The sequence below is a fragment of the Athene cunicularia genome (assembly GCF_003259725.1).
Source record: "Athene cunicularia isolate RWA chromosome 5 unlocalized genomic scaffold, athCun1 chr5_part1, whole genome shotgun sequence".
Taxonomy (NCBI): Eukaryota; Metazoa; Chordata; class Aves; order Strigiformes; family Strigidae; genus Athene; species Athene cunicularia.
In genome coordinates this window covers 8,203,262-8,223,231 of record NW_020799101.1, presented here as the reverse complement: position 1 = coordinate 8,223,231, position 19,970 = coordinate 8,203,262, and the positions used below count along the sequence as shown (strand labels likewise).

Below are 19,970 nucleotides of genomic sequence, written 5' to 3'. Positions count from 1 at the left end.
ACACTTAGTCCCTTTCTTATTCCAACAAATCAAAGTCCCTTTGTGGTCAAAGATAAAATGAATGAAAAAAGGTGATGTAGAAGTTATTCTCCTATCTTCTGTACTATGACAGTCTGAGGCTAGAAGGGGTTACTGAACCATCTACACTAACTTCTTGCACTCCTAATTTTCATATCAATCCAGAATACCTGGTAAATTTATAGCCTAGAAGGCCTTGATTTAATGTTTTCAAATGATACAAGGTAGTTGTTCCAATGGACAGCTACTCTCTCTTTTAAAATATGCTGTTTCTGAACTGATTTTTAAAAAAATTTTCAGCCAACAGCTAGTGGATTTCATCATGTTGCTCAGATAAAACATCTGCAGTCACTGGAAAACTCTTCCACATGTAGATGTTTATAAAATATGACCAGGTCATGTCTTGATCTCACCTTGAATAAACAAGAGAGATGATACTTGTGCCTAACATTACGAAGGACAGTATCTCTTCGGAAACTTCCCCATAGCACGAGGTTTTCTCACTTGCTACCACCTTCCCAGATCTATCAGATAATTAGTTTTTATTTAACACAAAATAAGTCAATTTGGCTTAATGCTATTTTTCTGTAACAAAATATTGTATAGAACACATTAAAATACCTTGCATAAGTCTGTTTTATTAAAAAAAATAAAAAATAAACACATTAGACAAGACATTCTCCATAAACCATCATTTGCTAATGTCTTGTCTGAGTCACTGTTGACCATATCCCATATCACATTTCCATAATTTTATTGGGGGGAAATGTCAATTTTACAGACTTATACTTACCTGAGTCATTCCATTTACCATTAGAAACAGGGGCACACCTTATGTTTTTCCAGTAAAAACCCAAAACTACTTTTGAAAGTGACTGTTTCACCTCAGCCCTACTTCTGGATCAAACAGAAAGCTCGTCTTTATTATAATAAAATAGAAACATGCCATCTTTCTTCTTCTCAATAGTATTTAATGAAAAAATCTTTTGTATCATGATTGATGATTTTAAAGATTTTTATCTACTCTTGGGCCTCAATCATGGTTAGAAGTTTTTTACATCCCTTTAATACTTTCAGTAATGTAAGTGCTTTTGACTTAACAAGGCCATAAGCTATGAATTCTCAAACACTGCTCTTAAGAAAAATGTGTGTATTCATACATGACTGATTTGTAAATTTTTTCTTTTAAGCTTCCAAACTACAGGAAAAATTGGTTAAACTATTGCAGAGGTTGTTACTGTAAGATTTGGAGATGTTCCGGGACCGTTTGTTTTTTGGAGTGTAAATTGTGTCCCTCAAGAATAGAAGCCACTTGGATGCAAAGCAGCATATTGTTTCCTCACAAATACAGTTTAATACAGAGTATTAAAAGTGAGCACACAAAGCATTCTCCTTTTACAGACACAACAAACATATCTATCAACACACACTGTAACATGAAGAGACAGAAAAAATTCCATTGCACAGAAAAATCCAGTCTTAGAAAGCATAATTCAGGAATTTTCTGATGTCATGATAAAGTGATTCTCCTAATGACATATTACTGTATGGAGATATATGGAGGTATCACTTATCAACTAGTACAGCAGTAAATGAGTAATGATCCAAGAGTTAGCCAGGAACAAATATTTTTTATTTCAGTTTTCTTGTCTGCTACGCTGCAAGTACTGAGAACAGAGGATGAAACAGATGACAACTAAAAGAAATACTTAATATTAAAAGATTTGGCAAAAGAGATTTGATAAAGATAAATGTAGATATACGTGGGGGGAAAAAAAAAAGAGCAAAGATAGATAATAGCAATATTCAGCTATGCGTTTACTGTATGCTCCAAGCACAGGACTTTATGAGCCCCAACCTGACTTTGCAGCACTTCTTTTTGTGTTTACGAATACCAACATCATGAATTCAGGAGACTCGCAGATGCCACCAGCTTCTCTATCAGTTGTACTGTAGAAAGGCATTGTTGGTGACACAGATTACAGTATGTACTAATTTTCCTGCTTCCAAAGAAGACACATAATGTGATACAGGATCACACAGAAGCCTTTGGAAGCTAATGATAAATAATCCAAAGACCCTAAGAGCAGAAAATGAGAAAATGAGCACTTCAAATTCAGGTAAATACTCTTCTGAAAATGATCCCTTATTGATAATACAAGACTTCAACATTCTCACTGTGAAATGCTCTTACTGAGATCTCGGCATTTTTAAGGCAACATTCAACTAATAAGATAAAAACTAGTAGCAACGTGGTTGTATTTGAGTCCATATGGTATACAGATGCACACACATGGGTGTAAAGGAGAAATTCAATTTAAGGGAGAGGATATCCTGTAACGCTCAGTCTTTTGTTTCACTGTTAGGGAAATGCCTTCAACACTTCATGTTGGTAGAACTGAAGTTCAGCTGGGACATCTGTTCTAGCCTGTGTAATCTTTCAGCAGTGTATCAAAAACCACCAAGATAAATTTCTGAAGAGGAAATTTCCTTAGAGATTTCAAGACCTTTCTCAGTGAAACCTACAGTTTATAAGCAAGGCAGGATATTAAGGTTGCTGACTGCAATGCTTTGCTAACTGATGGTTTTGGAGCACACAACTTGGAGCAGGCAGTCTGCAGGGACCAGATGCTTGTGCTGCTACAGAAGTTGCTCCATAATAAATCTGTAGCCACAGACTTCACAGTCAGCTTTCCCATATGCATCCAAACAGCATGAAAGAACAGAACCTGCTACATTTTGGTGCAAAATCTGGGGAGAAAGTTGAATTCTACCCAGAGGAAAATGTTCGCTGGCTGTATATGCTGTATTTCTACAAGAAAAGGAGCAAGGCTCCACACCACATATGAACAGTACACATGTATCCACAAAGACCTGAACCACTGCAAAGCTGAGAGAGGAGAAAGTAAAGCCCAGAATAACATTTATCACTTCCCTTCTCTGCACAGAAAATGAAACTTCCTAAAAATCAGTATAAAACAATTGCTGAGCTCTGCCACCATCACCTTGGCACCCAGCTGATAAAAACCCTGACACAACAACACCCAGTGAAGAAATTCAACACTACTGTCATCTCTAGGGCACCCCATGGCATACCTAAAATGCTGACAGTGAGTGAAAAGCTTGTGGTTGCTGTTAGAGACTGGGAAATGCAGTAACCAGCTCTGGAAGATTCACAGGGAATTGGCACAAAACATCTCACTACCTTTTCAGCTCAAGATCTATAAGGTGGGGGACTAAAATTCCCAAGGAGGCTCTATCTAATTTTTTTTTTTTCCCCTCTCCCATCCATTTCCTCAGCATGCTCAGGCAGTTTAAGATAAGCCCCTTGAACAGCTCAAAAAACTCTCAGGGAGCAGAGATTATAAAGAACTCAAAGAAAAGCAAATGAATCAAAACAAAAACTGTACAGATAAAGAGTGTGTCCAAACAATATCTTTTAGGATGGCTTTAAGTATTAAAAAAAAAATAAATTTCCCTAGCTGGAAAACACAACAGTATGTCTTAGCAGATATTACAGAATCTGTTAAGACTTGTTAACAAAAAGGGCAGAGGTCAGGGAATCATGAACGCTTTTTATTTGCAATTCTCTTGCAGCACTCAGGATTCTTACTTTCTTGGGGTTGTAGCTAGGGGATATATTGACTGATACTCAAGCAAAGAACTTAAGTCTTAGTGGTGGAATAACAAGGACTGTTTTCTAAATGCATAATGGAATAAATATTGAGATACTAAAAAAAACAAACAGCTATGACAACAAATAAAATTAACTCCTCCAACTTCTAATCAGCTATAGGCCACGGATAGGTCTTTTTAATTTTTGGAGAAAGGCCACTCTGGGTTTTCAGACATATCCAGCAGTCATAATCAAGGTCAGTTCTTTCAAAAGAACACAATATCAAAACCCTCTACCCAATTGACCAAGTTACTCAGATTTTTAGAAGGATTTGGCAATATGAGTGTTGAATTCTTTTGCAGACCTGGCTAAAAGTGTTGCATTTGACACTGTACATGAGGCAAAAGAGACAAAGGTAAGAAAACAGCTGACTGACAAATCACAGAGCATTTTCCTGTAATAATCAGGTAATTTTGTGAGTAACTCAAAGAAGATGTATGGAACTGAGCACTTATTAACCCTGCATGCATTAGGGTAATCATTAATACATCACTGAATATCTTGGCACCAAGAATTGAATTTCAACAGCTCTGTTTTAATTCCACTAAAATCCAAGGTCACTTGGATTTAAATGCTCAAGAATCAAGATCTGAAAATCAAGTCTAATAAGTTGAGTTTGGCTTGTTTTCTTTTTAAGAACACAAGTGCTGATCAAAATGGATAGATTTAGTGGTTTTTTAACTGAGTAACAAGTATTAGAGACATGCAAAAATACCTAGAAATTGGCTCTAGATTACATTAAAATCACTATTGTCAACACAGATAGAATCTGGCTAAGGGTCTGAAATCATGGGAAGATGAAAGGCATCACCGAGTGTTTTACGGAGTCGAGTGGTTCACCAGCACAGAGGCTGCTGGTTTGTCTAATGCACTGAAAAGATGACCCAAAGTAGCAGATCCCAGGTTGCCTAAGGGCTGTAAGGTTAAAGGCTTTATTGTTTTCAGTTTTGCTATAATATCTATCCCCAACACAATCATTAAATGACGTTCTAATGGGGCAAAGGATTGCAGACTACAGGGAATTCTATCATTAAAAATCAACTTTTTAGATAAAACAAAGGAAAAAAAACATCAGAAAGAATATGGCATACATCAAAGAATCTCTCAAGTCAACATTTTTCGGAGTGGTAACTTCTGGCACAAAGGTCACCCTTGGAAGAATGAGGTCAACTAATGGATTATTTTACTTTGTGTTTCTGGAGGTAGCTTTATTTTTCTAACATGCAGCATTATGTAAAAACATTCAAGGGTGAAAGCATTAAGAAAACAGATATGGAGAAGACCTGCCCCTAGATGTGGTCTCTGGAACTGACAGCCCCTCCATCAGCTCCATCCCCTTGGTGGTAGTGCTCAGGAAAATGCCCGACCCATCCACTTGGGTACTTATTCCCCAGGAAATAAGCTCATGAGCTGCTCCATAGCCCTGGCGTTTCCTCAAGCATCACAGGTTCATAGTTTAATCTGTATCAATCCCAGGATGAACACATCCAAAAGGCAGAGATAATTGTGGATAATCTTTCCTGGCTCTGCACAGTGCATACAGAGGTAAATAATCCATACCATCCACAAAGGTGAAACAGAAAGCCCCACTGGTGCACAGGCCCCGCTCTTGGACCCGTGTGAAGGACAGTGAGACCCTGACCGTCTCTCCTGCATCCCGCTCTCCAAAGAACCGTGGTTTGCGACTGTACCTGGTCCTAGCTCAGCTCTGTGAGGTGAGGGAAGACTTCTTGTTCACCTCGTCCCGATCTGCAAGGAACGACCAACAACCCCGCCTCTACAACGAAACAAAAATACTTGTCCAAACGATTTTTACCTTCCCTTTTCAGCAGGGAATTGTATGTAGCTGTCACACCTAATTCTGTAGAAGTTTTCTTTGGCCACGGAGCTCGGAAGCCTTCTACCCCGGTCATCCATGAGGAAATCCAGCCAGCACTTACAGACACCTCTGTGTGATGGGACACTGTAGGAATGGCAGTCTGGCTCCCCTATCTGTCTCAGGCTATCACTAGTTATTACTACAGCTCTTGAAGACCTTATTAACAGCAAACACGACTTAACTGCACTTTCCTTCCGTGGTTTAATGTTTAATAATGTTACAACCTGTGTCTATAAACCCATCTCTCTTGTATGAAAGCTTAGTGGGCCAGAAGTGAATAATTTTAATACTGTGTTATTTTCTGATTATTTCCATTTCAGTCATTGCAATGTGGAATTGGCTCTCATTACTCGAATCACCATTGATGCTTAGGTTGAGACTAAATAGATGACTTTTTTCTCCTTCAACCTATGGCTTTTCTGAAGGAATTGACTGTTAAAACATGATAGACATTTATTTAATTTCTTTCTGAGCAAATCCTAAGCCATACAACACCACAGAGGTCAAGATGAGAAAATCTTTGGGTTTTACTGACATTTCAGAATGTAATCACTAGATGAGATTAGCTAATGGTTGTTCCTCTTTCATCTATAATGACCTATTTCTTATAGAAGAGCTAATATCTATAAATTTTTCATTTGCTATCTAGAGATTTCAATGAAAACCAAGATATTTTAATTCAGTGTGTGTTTCATATATCAAATTATTACTCTAAAGGCTTTTTTCAGCTGCTTAAAAATGGCCATATACAGAGATTGTACTGCCTTTTTTTACCTCTCAAAAAAACAGGTTCTGCTGGATGAGAGATACTGTTCAGTATATAAAGGCTTCTTAGATTACCTCTGCTCATTATTATATGAATAACCCTGAAACCTGTAGCATTAAATGTTAAAAAAAAAAAAAATCCATCTTGTTTGAACCACTGTTATACCAGGAGATAAGAGTCCATGTGCATGTATTACATACATCATCCCAGCTGTCAGAGGAGGGCTCTCATGTTTAAGTGATTTAAGATTATGGATCAGAGGCCACTTGCTTCCCCTTAAGTAATAATAATAAATACGCTAATGCTTTTAGTGTCACTGTTAATTCCTTATTTGTGAACACTCAGAGACAGGCTGAAGCACTGTGGTTTGAAGACAGGATTTTGAAGATGAGCTATTCCCAAGGAGAACAGGGAAACCACAATTGTATGCGTAAGGCACCATCACTTCAGTGTGGGAGAGCAAGCCCTCTTCCATGTACAAGGAAAACAGACTGGGGCTTTAAGACAAAGTTCTGTTTGGGACAGCTTGCTCTCACAAGCAGCAAGGACTAGATCTTGATTTAACTTCTTCCACTTTGCCTTCAGTTCCCATCTAAGGACTCATCCTTACCGGTTTTAGGCAAGATCTTATTTGGGACTACACACTGAATGTGTCATTCAAGGATAGATATTTGAGATCTGATGCAACAAATCTACACATGTTAAGTGGTAGTAACTTCAATCAAATTATTAACTCACATTTTAATTTCAAGCGTATTAATTTAAAATCTTTAGTTATCAAAGAAACATGGGCATATGTGTTTATTTTTCCTCCATCAAATTGCAAGAATTGTTCATCACTGTAGGAACGTACTGTAACACACATATAAGAAATTCATTCTTTGTCAGTACATTAACCTTCTTGTTCTTTGAATCTGGATTTCAAAACAAAGCCATTTCAACATGCTGAGTGACTGAATGAAATGTATTATAAATTTGTGGCAAATGACATTGCAAAACACATTCCAGTGTGACAATGCAGATATATTTGGAAGTTTAGGATGTAATACTATATGTTAAGTTGAAAAACGTCCTTGGATGATGGAAACTGTCTGATGGAAACTGAAAAGTTAAGAAATTCCTCACTAATTATCATGTGCCATGAGCACACGTGTTTTGCAAGATAATAAGAAGCTTATTGAAAAGTTCATAAAAATTAAGTAGAATGGGAAATCATGTGATGCAAAGATATCCAGACAACAAGACTGGTCAGAATCTCATTACTGGAGCTTTGAAAACAAGACTGGAAGAAAACCCTAAGGTCACGTCCAGGCTGTCAGACAAAGCAGTTCAGAGAAGCAATTCAAGACCTGGGGCAGTAATCTCCTATTCCAACCTACTCTGGAGCACTATCTGGATTTAGCAGCTCAGCTGCAGGTGCAATATAGTCCCATTACTGTGTCTACGGGAATAAATCTGGCTTGACTCTGTGTACCTTGGAGGTCCCTACAGTGCGTTCCCATCCACTTGCTGCTCTAGTGTTAGTACAGACAGATGCAATTTAAATGCAGAGGGTCTGATGACAGGGTTTGAAGGGGTAATGAAGGAACTAATGCAAGAGAAACAATCGAACCTACATGACTAATCTCTGGGAGTGTACCGCTGTTTCTATAATTTTTCATCTTCTCTTATTTGTTTTGGTGAAGCACATCATAACACCCTTCTGAGCAGAGATAAAAGTAAGAAGGCTGTCTGGCTATGACACAGCTTTCCACCCTTTGGCTAAAACAAATCCTGACTTTGTCTAAGGTCCTGAAGCTGAAAGCAAACTGCCTGATCCTTACACTCACACAGACCCAGGGATGCTCAGTGCGGGCACTACAGGCCGCTGGTGCTGTTGGTTTTGCAGACTTGCAGGCTGTAAGGGATACAAAACACCAAAATATTCAAACCGGTGCTCAAGGTCTTACGTTTATCTTGTCTCTGTTCTTCTGTAACATGGGCTTTTCTGGGAAGTTCGATTAGATGCAACTACTGATGTCCAGATGCAGATGTTCCTGAAATCCTTCCACTGTTTTAAATACGTTTTGGATCCAGGCCTAAGTTTAGGCAAGTCTTTACCAAGGGAAAATTGTTAAAAACCTAAGTCACAGATTTTACAGCCATATTAATTATCTAGCTAAGCAGCCACTACTATCTTACAGACCAGAGAACACTGCTTACCATGAGTCGAAGATTATGGCTCTAACTGCATTTTTATAATCTATAAAACCGGACATGCGGAAACTATGGAAGGAAATTTCAGTAATTAAAGCATAGGTTCTCCTAATTAACTGCAAAGCATCATTAAAATCTAATGAAACTGTAGTGGAATAATACAGGATTGTGGCATAACTGCAAGGAGATAAATGCAAATGAAAGTTGAATTTTCACAAAGTTTTGAATGTACACAATAGGACTGAATGCATTTACAGTAGTTTACAACATAAAAGCTCACTTTTAACACTATGAATCAGCATTGGGAAGTTAGGGTATTAGTGTATAAGAAGTTAACATATTAAAGACTGTGGCATACTGAAGCACAAAAATCAAAGAAATCAAAATCCTTGTTACTTAAAATAGTTGTATTTGTGATGGCAAACCAAATTTCACAGCAGATGATTAATAAGATAACTGCTGTTGCATCAGCATGATGTAAGACTAAATTTGTCAGTGTAGCAACTTCATCTTGGTGTAGCTGAACAAGCTGCATCATCATCCCATATTACACAATAGCTTCAACTGACAAGAACTTCAAAGCTCTGCAAGCACTAGACATATTGAAATATTAATCTGCCATGACATTTCCTTACCCTCCCTCGGACAATTGCCTTTTAAGTTCTAAGGAGGAAAATCTTTGTGGAAACTGGAGCCTGAACGCCTAATTTCAGGTGATGTGTATCAGGTCCACAGAAGACACAAGAACATTGCTGATTTCCACTGACCAAAAATCTGGACCTAAAACTGTTATATCTTGCCTACAATCAAGGTATTGCAGGTGGAAACCATCCCATCTGACTTCAGATCTAGAAAATATCCAATGCTAGACAGACTCACTGCACGTATCATGGAGAAAGAGAGGCTCTGAGGACAATTCACTTGGTCTGTCCTGGCACATGATGAATCAGTCTTTGAAGATGATCTCCTTCAATCAGCTTTTGAAGAAAGCCAAATGACCAGTCCTTTCTGAGGGCTAAAGTCTTGTGGGACTTCTACCCCACATGGCTGTCAGCGGCACCACATTTTCTGTATCTCCCTACCAAAGGCCTTAAGTTCTAGCTGAGAGATTTTAGCTCAAGGAGATCAATCTCTACTGCCATTAAATCCTATATTAATTATGCTGATGGATATGTTGATGTCCTGGGCATCAGCAAAAGGTCCAAGCCAATCAAACTCATTTCATTGCAACTCACAGATGTAGGTTAAATACCAAATTATGTTCTCAGACTAATCTGAAGACCAATTTCCCGCTGATTTCAATACTTAAGTACATTAAAATTATTTAGCATTTAGGCAAAGTAAGACTGGAAACATTTACCATAATGAAAAATAAAGGCTTATTTCCAAAGCAGCAAAACAATCCTTTTTAAAACATCCAGTTTTTGATTCAAACACAAACATTATAATGAAGCAGCATGCAGTTAAGAATCTGTTAGTAAGTTATATGCCATTATACAGTCCTTCCTCTAAGAAAGTACACAATGGACACAAACTCTTGCTATCTAAATTGTTACCTCATGTACTCCTACCTTCTCTGTGTCAATTCCTTTAGACATGGACCAGGTTGAGACAATATAATCCATGACTCTTTCACTAAGGCCTTTTGGGACTTGATATAATTTTAGGAAATCCCTCACATTGTTCAGCATCTCATGGTATCGGTTGGTGTTGGCATACATTTGCTGGAAAATAGTGGTGACGTTTCCAAAAATAGTTGCATAAAGAAGAGCTGAAAAAAAACCAGAGGTAATTAAAAATAAATATGTATGCTCCAGTAAATGCTACTTATAATTCAAGGATAACATCAAAGAATTTTATGTATGGTTACAAATTACTGCATATACATAGGTGTAAACTTAAAATTTCTATTTATGCACACACTTTCACACACATACATGTACAGTTATTTACTGAATTTACCCACACAGCTCATAGAGCCACTCAGTGTGCATTAACTCACAAAATCTCTCATACAGATAATGTCCACACATGGAGTTAAAAACAGTCGGTGCATTTTAACTCTATAACCTACACCAATCTAAACTAATATTCAAATGTAACTTCAGCCCACCAGTAAATCTTGAAGGTCATGTGGATCTCCTGTAAGATCAGCTCTACTGGCATGTGCTATGAGTAGAGAATGGCCTTGGTCCCAAGGAAAAAATGAAATGGAGAAGAAAGGAACCCGGGAATCCTGGCAGGAAGATATCGATATAAATGTGACCCTGTGTCAATGGCCAAGGTGTGTACAAGAAAGATTCAGAGTGGTATTTCACAGTCCAATTTCTCAGCCAGCCACAGCAGATGACTTGGGTATGTCATGTCAACTCTAGATGCCAGTCATTAATGATTCCAAAGAGAGAAAAATTGAACTTGTGAATGATAAAAACTCCCATTGAGAAGGGCATATGACTATGGCAGGAGGAGGACAGGGTAAAGTAGCAAGCACTACCTCAAACCCAGTCCTCAAGTTGCCTTCTCTTCTGGTTTAATTCTCCCCTTTCCAAACATGCCATCATTACTGTCAAGTTCATCCAGTTCAGCTGTGCAACACCAAAGAAGAGAAGATCACATATTTTAAGTAAACCTTTCTCCAAAGTTTTTGATACAGTTTCCCACAGCCTCCCCCTAGAGAAACTGGAATGTTATGGTCTAGACAAGTGGCCCGTGTGGTGGGTGAACTGACTGACAGGCTGCGCCCAGAGAGTGGTGGTAAATAGCTCGTCTACAAACAGGCAAGCTGTCACGAGTGGGATCCCCTAGGGATTGATATTGTGCCCAGTGCTGTTCATCTTCCTAAGTGATCTGGATGATGGGATCAAGTGTACCCTGATGAAGTTTGCTGATGATACCAAACTGAATGGCGAAGTGGACACTTTGGAAGGCAGAGCCACCCTGCAGGAAGGCCTGGATAGGCTGTAAGTGTGGGCTGACAAGAACTTTATGAAGTTTAGCAAGGATAAGTGTAAGGTCTTGAATCCTGGGAAAACAGAATCCAGGAGAGCAGCACAGACCAGGATCTACCTGGTTGAAAAGCAGCTCTGTGGAAAAGGGCCTGGGGGTCCTGGTGCTCAATATGAGTGAAGATATGAGTGTGCTGCAGAGGTAAAGAAAGCCAACAGGATGCCAGGTTGCATCAACAAGGACATCACCAGCAGAGGTAAAGAAGTCATTATCCCACTCTTCTCAGCGCTTGTCAGGCCACACCTGGAGTATTGTGTTCAGCTGTGGTCCCTGCTATACAAAAAAGATGTGAACAGGCTGGAGAGGGTTCAGAGGAGGGCCACAAAGATGAACAAAGGACTGGGAAGTCTGCCATGTGAGGAATGGCTGAGAGAGCTGGGTTTGTTCAGCCTTGAGAAGAGAAGGCTTAGGGGAGACCTTATCGCCATGTTTCAGTATTTAAAGGGTGGCTACAGAGAAGATGGATACTCCTTTTTTTACAGAGCCACACGGAAAAGACAAGGGGTAATGGGTACAAGTTACTCCTGGGAAGATTCTGAGTGGACACAAGAGGAAAATTTTTCACAATCAGTCACTGGAATAATCCTCCCAGGGAAGCGGTGGATTGCCCAACACTGGACACTTTTTAAACTTCAGGGTGCTGGGCCATCTTGTCTAGACCGTGCTTTTGCCACAAAAGGTTGGACCAGATGATCCTTGAGGTCCATTCCAAACTGGCATTCTATGATTTTTTCCAACTGAAAAAGCATCAAACTCAGTATACTATTACTAGTGTGATGCAGTGAACGCTATTTGATGGAGAATGGCGGGTTTCTGAAGCCTAAATTCAGCAAAGCATTTAAGCAAGACCTTAAAAGCATATATTTACTGGTGCTGTCTTAGAATCATAGACTCATAGAATAGTTTAGGTTGAAAAAGAACCTATTTTTTCGAGTCAAACTGTTAACCTAGCACTGCCAAGTCCACCACTAAATGACCTCCTTCAGTGCCACATCTTTTAAATGCCTCCAGAGATGGTGACTCAACCACTTCCCTGGACAGCCTGTTCCAATGCTTGTCAACCATTTTGGCGAAGATAATTTTCCCAATATCCAATCTAAACCTCCCCTGCTGCAACTTGAGGCTACTTCCTCTCACCCTATCACTTATTACTTGGGAGACTGACATCCCCCTCTCTACAACCTCCTTTTCTCCAAGCTAAACACCCTCAGTTCCCTCAGCCGCTCCTCATAAAACTTGTGCTCTAGACCCTTCACCAGCTTCACTGCTGTTCTTTGGACACGCTCCAGCACCTCAATGTTTTTCTTGGAATGAGGGGCCCAAAACTGAACTCAGTTTTGGAGATGCAGCCTCAACAGTGCTGAGTACAAGGGGACAGTCACTTCCCTAGTCCTGCTGGCCATGCTATTCCTGACACAAGCCAGGATGCCTTTGGCCTTCTTGGCCACCTGGGCACACTGCTGGCTCCTATTCACCTGGCTGTTGACCAACACCCCCAGGACCTTTTCCACCAGGCAGCTTTCCAGCCACTCTGCCCCAACCCTGTAGCATTGCAGCGGGCTGTTGTGACACAAGGGCAGGACCTGGCACTGAGCCTTGTTGAACCTCATAAAATCAATCTAGCCTGTCCAGATCCCTCTATAGAGCCTGACTACCCTCAAGCAGATGAACATTCCTGCCCAACTTGGTGTCATCTGCAAATTTACTGAGGGTGCACTTGATCTCTTCATCAGATCATTGATAAAGATGTGAAACAGAACTGGCCCCAGGACTGAGCTCTGGGGAACACCACTTGTGACCGGCTGCCAACTGGATTTTACTCCATTCACCACCACTCTTCAGGCTTTACCATCCAGTCAGAGAAGTGTACGCTCATCCAAGCCATGAGCAGCCAGTTTCTCTAGAGAAATGCTGTGGGAGATGTTGTCAAAGGCTTTACTAAAGTCTAGGTAGTGGTGAATTGAAAGACACTCTTAAAGTCAAGCAAGTTTAGGGTGCCTTATTGAGTCACAATGTAATTACCCTTGCAAGCAAGCCTGAAATGACATTCTTCCATTAGGCATTACAGATTTTGCAGAAAAGAGAATTATTCTGCTATCTCATAACATCGATGTGCGGCATTACCTCTGTTCTTGACATTATCAAATACACAGAAATGTGCCTGTCATTTTTAATGATCTTTGCTTGGAGGTACTTCATAGCAGAATGCAGCTATGCATTTCCATATTGCTTTTTTGAAAAACAACTGCAGCCTACAAATGGCAAGAAATAACCTACTGTGAAAGGAAATAGTGCTTTCCACCTCGCAGTACATAATGTCTTCCCTCTATACAACACATTTCCACCTCATTCCAGAAAACTCAATTTGTTTCATACTAATTTACTATTGTTCATCACCCCTATTTGAGAGGTGGTATTTTTAAAGAAACATGGTGCTTTTCTAAAACCTAATAGAAAAACTGTACTTCCATTTCTTACAGTGCCTTTTACTATATCCATGCAAAAATTAGATGCTGAAGTTAATCAGAAAGACAATGTCCATTGTTTTATCAAAGTCTTGGGATTTTTCATCTCAACACACAAGATCATATCAAACAAGGTCACACAATGTGTATCAAAGATGAACACAAGGTTTCAGTTTAGAAAACACAGCAGATTAATACTCTATGTGATGTCTAGAAATAAAGCTCTTTGCAAGGGTAGTTTTTTTCCCCTTGCTTTACTGATTGTTGTATCATATCTGCTAGCTACTGAAAGGTTTTCTCTACCTCTGTATGCATTCAGGTATATATCATCACCCAGAGTATAACAGTATGTATGTGGATTATAAAAAAGCCTAGATGGATGAATGCCACCTGACTTTTTTTCTTCTTTTTTTTCAGCTTTCTCTGCTCTTTTGGACTTTTGGAGTAGGACAAACTTGATGAAGTGTCACTTCTAAGTACAACATCCCTCATCTTTCTGAAGAACAGTTGCTGATTTATCATGAATACAGCTCATCAGATATGTGAGTGCACAGTATCTCTTGTCATGCCCTCTGATGTTGGATGCACCTGCAAATTACTATGACTATAAATGTAAAGAGAAGCCATAACTGTCCCCAAAATGTTGCCTTTCTGCATGATTAAAATTTATGCAACCTGTAACTACAGCTAGACTGCATATGTAATTACAATGCATACAGCCCAGCTGGACATGCAAACCTACACAGAAGACACAGGTTGACTGAAAATGTTACACAGTGTCCCATAACGTTGGGAAAAAAGAGATTCAACTCTGACACCTTCCAGGTTGGAAACAGCTAAATGATGAAAACAGCTTTTCTGAACTAACTGGCACATATTACCTCCTCTAAAAAAAAAAAAAAAGTCTCTTTGGCAGAGACAATCTGTAGAATATATACAGCCAGAAGGGAGATTCTAGTCCTCTGTCTCCTAAATAGGGTCCTGGAAAGTTGACTTTAAGAGTGTGTTTTTTTAAAAAATTAAGGATAGGATAAATCATTGGATCAAACCTGCAGAATTGCTGGAAGCATTACCCAGCAATACCTCACTAAGCCAGAATTCACAGGCCTACATGCTGTAGAGTCTGCACAGACAAAATCAGCATTATCCCCCTGTTGGAAATCACAGTATTCCTTTACCTCCTATTGGAAATGGTGAAGACACATGGTTGAGTTCATCTAAATATTCCACTTCTCTTACAGATTCCTGCATGGGGGGCCTTTGGCAAACATTTAAAGTGAACCTACTTAGATCTTCACAGCTTTGAAGCTGTGCCTCAAAGACTCTCATCACTCACGGTGCTCGCCTATGCCAACCCTGGTAGCTGCTAGGACCAGTTTGCAGAGCACATTTTTCATAATTTGGCATGGAAAATCCACCTCTCTGTAAATCAGCTCCACACCCCTGTTCTTTATATGATACCTAAGAATGGGGGTCATTAAAAAACACCCTAATATTTATTGTTTTGCAGGTCTTGACATGCAATGAAACCAGTTTTTGCTGAAAAGGGAATAATAAATATATAAATAATAATTTGCACTGCATTTGTTAGAACCTGTTGTGATGCTCCTCCACAGGGAAAGGGTCCTCTGCTTGGGAGCATCTAATGAGAAGAGGTTAGTCTGCCTTAAAAATACAAGTTACCTGCCTTTGCTCTCCCCCACCTAACTTCAGGCTGGGGTAATTGCATTAAGTGTAAATATGACAGAGATGGGACAGAACGGAGAGGTGAGCTGGATCAGTTCTTTGGTTGGCAGAGATGTCTCAGCTCAGGGAGCCAACCACCTCTGGAGCATGTTGGATCCCCTCTGCACAGATGCACATGCTCATGCACACACATAGACACGCTGGCGAGCATCTAACGCTGCTGTTGCCTTTCTCAGGCTTTAAAGGTCTAAGGCTCTCCATGAATGACCTTTAGTGCCTGTAATTAGCAAACAAAGATTTCTCAGAGCATCCTTGTTTCATGAGCGAATGTTGAAATGGCAAGTGTGAACTTTACCCCTCACCTTTAGAAAACAAAGGCAGAGGAGTGTTACCAAAGGCATTTCACTTTTGCTGTATTTTAATTCTTTTTGGCAGTAAAGATCATTGCAAAAGGTTCTGAAGGAAATAACATACTGTGCCTCTCCTGACAGTAAGAGGACTTAAACAATCTCTGAAGAAATCTCTAAAGGTATACATCCACTTCAGTAGTTTTAACTTAGTCTCTCCATTTACAAGAAATGGGAGAGATGATGCTACAGAGGATGAAGGTGGAATTACTTCACTCAATTTCTTGAAATGACTAGTTAGGTCAAACTGCATTTATACACCTTCCCTTTAATGACTTGCATTTCTCCAGACATTTCCTGTTATGTTCCTCCAGTCATGCAATGCTCATTTACTTAATTGTCCTATCTGTGTCAATCTGGAACAGTCTTGACTAGATTTCATACAGATCAATTTGATATAATGATGCAGTTCTAAAGGTGAGCTAGGTGGTTCAACTGTTAATTTCTATTCTTACTCTTCAGTGTTGAAAAATCTCCCCATACACAAGGATCTAAATGCTATATATTTTTATATATAAAATGTGTGTGACTATATTTGTATATACATAAAACATTTTGAAATATTTAGCAATAGTGTTACATAAATCTTTTTGCCTGTTTAGAAACAAGGAACTTTCTAAAAAAAAAAAAAAATTAGAGTTACCTAAATTATCTCAATGCTAAATACGTCCAGATAGGAACATCTGCCTTTAGGAACCAAAGGCTTGATTGAGAGATCTAATTTTACCTATAGGCTCCTATATGCTAGAGTATTATTAATCCAAGCATATACAATATGCCTCTAAACTGTAATTGTAAAGAAGAAGCTGAGGCCTTGATCCTGGAAAAATACAAATATTCACTTTTGCATGCTGAGGCTAGCTGAAACTTCTTCAATGTATTTTTGATACAAGGTATTCCTGTAAAATTAGTAGATTAATATTATTAAACCTATATGATTCAGGAGAGATTCAGTACAAACTCCAATACATAGATACTAGATATAATTAGATATAAACCCAGTACCCAAACATCTGATTTATTATTTTAAAAGCTGAGCAGCAAGCACGATTCAATGCAACTCCTGTCAGCACAGTGTAGTGTCCATCTCCTAAGTTTAACAGCCCCACCAAGATGCAGCAGCAGCTATCACTGTCACAATAAACAGCCTTCTTCAAAACCATCACCATTATTCAATGAAGCATATTGCTTGGAAGAAAATAATCCTTCTAAGCCCCCTCCCTTATGACTCTTTTATAGCACTTTTTCGGAGCCTGCCCTGTCCTGCCCTGCAGCCTCAGCCTCCCGCTCCCACCCCACAGCCACACTCCTGCCTTGCCAGCTGTGCCACTGACACACAACCTCATGGTTTTTGCAGGTCTTCAAAAGGCCAGTTTGGAATCCTTTGCCCCATTAAATATTGTGCTGTTAAAATACACTCCCCTATTCCAGCAATGTTGACACTAGTTTTACCAGTGTTCAGTGTCCTAAATACAATCACTCCCTGTTTACAGGCAGGAGATACAATACAGTAGCACACCCGCTTTCAAGCTTTACTTCCAAAAGTACCCAAAGTAAAAAAAAAAAAAAAAAAAAATCTTCCCTCCAATTACCCCTGCAGTCATATCACTGTACTATCCCATGCCACATAATTCAATTTATTTATCCTCCCATAAGCCCCAACAACGCATTGTTACACCCACTTTACAGAGGAGAAGCTAATGGGCAAAGGTCTGCATTCAGCAGTGAACTTTACCTCTGAACTTCTCACCAAAATCATCTGACTGCTGAAATCAGGGGGAGTTAGATGCAGCTGTGTCTTAGAGAATGCACAGCATGGCCAGTCTGAGCCCCCCATCACTATGGCCTACACACTCGACACCCAGTGCCTGCATCTACCTGTATGTCCCACACCGCCCGCGCAGGGAGGTGGTGGCCATCCACACATTCCTATATCACACGCTGCAGTCACACAAGATGCACGGCTCCTCCATGGGCCCAGCTGACACTCACCCCTGTTTTCCTGACACTATAGTAACACAAACTCTTAAATTATGGCAATAATGATAATAGATCGGTCTGTAAAATCCCTGCTAACATTGATGACATATTTGTTTGACAAGAACTAAATAATTAAGTAAATAAGAGGATCATCAGTAATAAACTGTAGGAACTCACACTAGCTGTTCTTCCCTTCACAGGGGACACTCCACAGCAGAGTGGAACAGCTGTTTTGGAAGCAGTTCGGCATTTTACATATTTTATGTATAAATTCTTATAAAAATAAGGTGTTTCAATTGCACTAGTACAGTCACTGATTTTTATATGGTGGAACTGTGAGCTTTTTTCTCATAAGAGTACTTAGCTAATGGAAATGTTTACTTTAAGGCTCCAACACCTATCCACCACACAAATGTCATGAGCTGACTAGCTATATTTTTGCACACAGTTGCAATCCAAGACTGGCTGAATTGGTACTGCAAAACACAGTCTTATATTAAGGTTATTGTTGTCCATAGATATCAGTGTGATTGGCTTCTAGCCCTGAGGAAGTGATGGACATGAGCTGAACTTGGCTGAGGTTACTCAGCAGCAGAAGACAAAATTACACATTGCCTGCCCTGAGGATGAGGGACCAAGGGCTGCCTGGCTCTGACAACACAGGTGCGAAGCAGCTTTTAATCACACTTCACACACAACATCTTCCCTGCTCAACATCCCCTACCACAGTCACACCATGTTATTAGATTACTTGTTCATTCACCTGAGGAATGATGCTAGCCATCAGAAATACAGCCCTGCACAGGTTCAGCAGTCTCCTTTTGGCATCTGGATGTAATTTCCTGTATTTTCTTTCAGCTGGAAAGCTTTATGTGTCTTGGGTCTGCTAGGGTCTGCTTCTCCCTCATCATATTATTCAAGGGTGTTAAGCATCATATGGGAAGGTATAGCCTGAAAAATGGCTGCAATTACACCACAACAGGCAGCAGGGCAAACAGCATTACCTTGTATTAGCATTACCCTGAGGCAAAGCTTCACTTTGCCTGAAAAATCCGTATCTTGTAGTGAAGGGGCTTTAATTCTGGAAACCTTCTTCCCTAAGAGCTCTGGAGTAAGAGCCTGAGAGTTAGGGCTTTTTCTGTGTATTTTCATACGCAGTGGAAGTTGGGTCTAATGGGCCACAGCTTTGGTGGTGACAACTGGGGGAAGAATATTTAAGTTCCCATTTATAAGAACAGTATGACATAAACACAGAGAATAATTAGTGAAATGAGCTAAACTATTTCTTACATTAATGCTTCATCACTCAGACCTCTTCAGAAACCCATCACTTCCTTACCAAATGGCATATCTAGCATTTCACATAGTGCATGAAGTCCTGTGCAATGGTAAATGTTAATTACAGTGCAATCACTTCCCTAAAGAAATTACAGTGGGTGCAGAAGGAAAGTAGAGAGGCAGAAGATGACCAAAATTCGTAAGAATTATGTTCACCATGAATGCTAGCAACCCCATACCTCTAGCACTTTGGTCCATCCTTTATTTATCATTTTCTCCATTCTGAATATTATCTTTAACATTGCCTCATTTCCATGCAAATCTCTCCAGTATTTAAAAAAAAACTGAATTGTGTCTGTCAGACAATCATCTACCCATCACATAAATCTTTCTCTTTCCTTTCTCCATCAAAGAAATAAAGAAGCTGCTTTCCCAGAGTACTGTCTTTACTGTTATTACGGGCCGATGCTGACACTTATGGATCAAAATCATCCCATATGCCTTCTTCACTGTGCCTCACCGTGTCAAAGCTGTCACCAGTAACAAGCACAGGATGCAAAGGGTCTCCAGCACTACCGAATGCAAGCACAGGAACCAAAGGGATCTCCTCCAG

The 19,970-nt window shown here is 39.7% G+C and overlaps 1 protein-coding gene across 1 annotated transcript in view; it reads right to left on the bottom strand.

Moving 5' to 3' along the window:
• The window catches only part of KCNH5 (potassium voltage-gated channel subfamily H member 5), a 147,965-nt gene that overhangs the window by 43,947 nt on the left and 84,048 nt on the right, over nucleotides 1-19,970 (bottom strand). Inside the window, exon 7 of the mRNA XM_026849866.1 lies at nucleotides 10,107-10,306. Coding sequence (XP_026705667.1) covers nucleotides 10,107-10,306 — 200 coding nt within the window. The remainder of the gene's footprint in view (nucleotides 1-10,106; nucleotides 10,307-19,970) is intronic.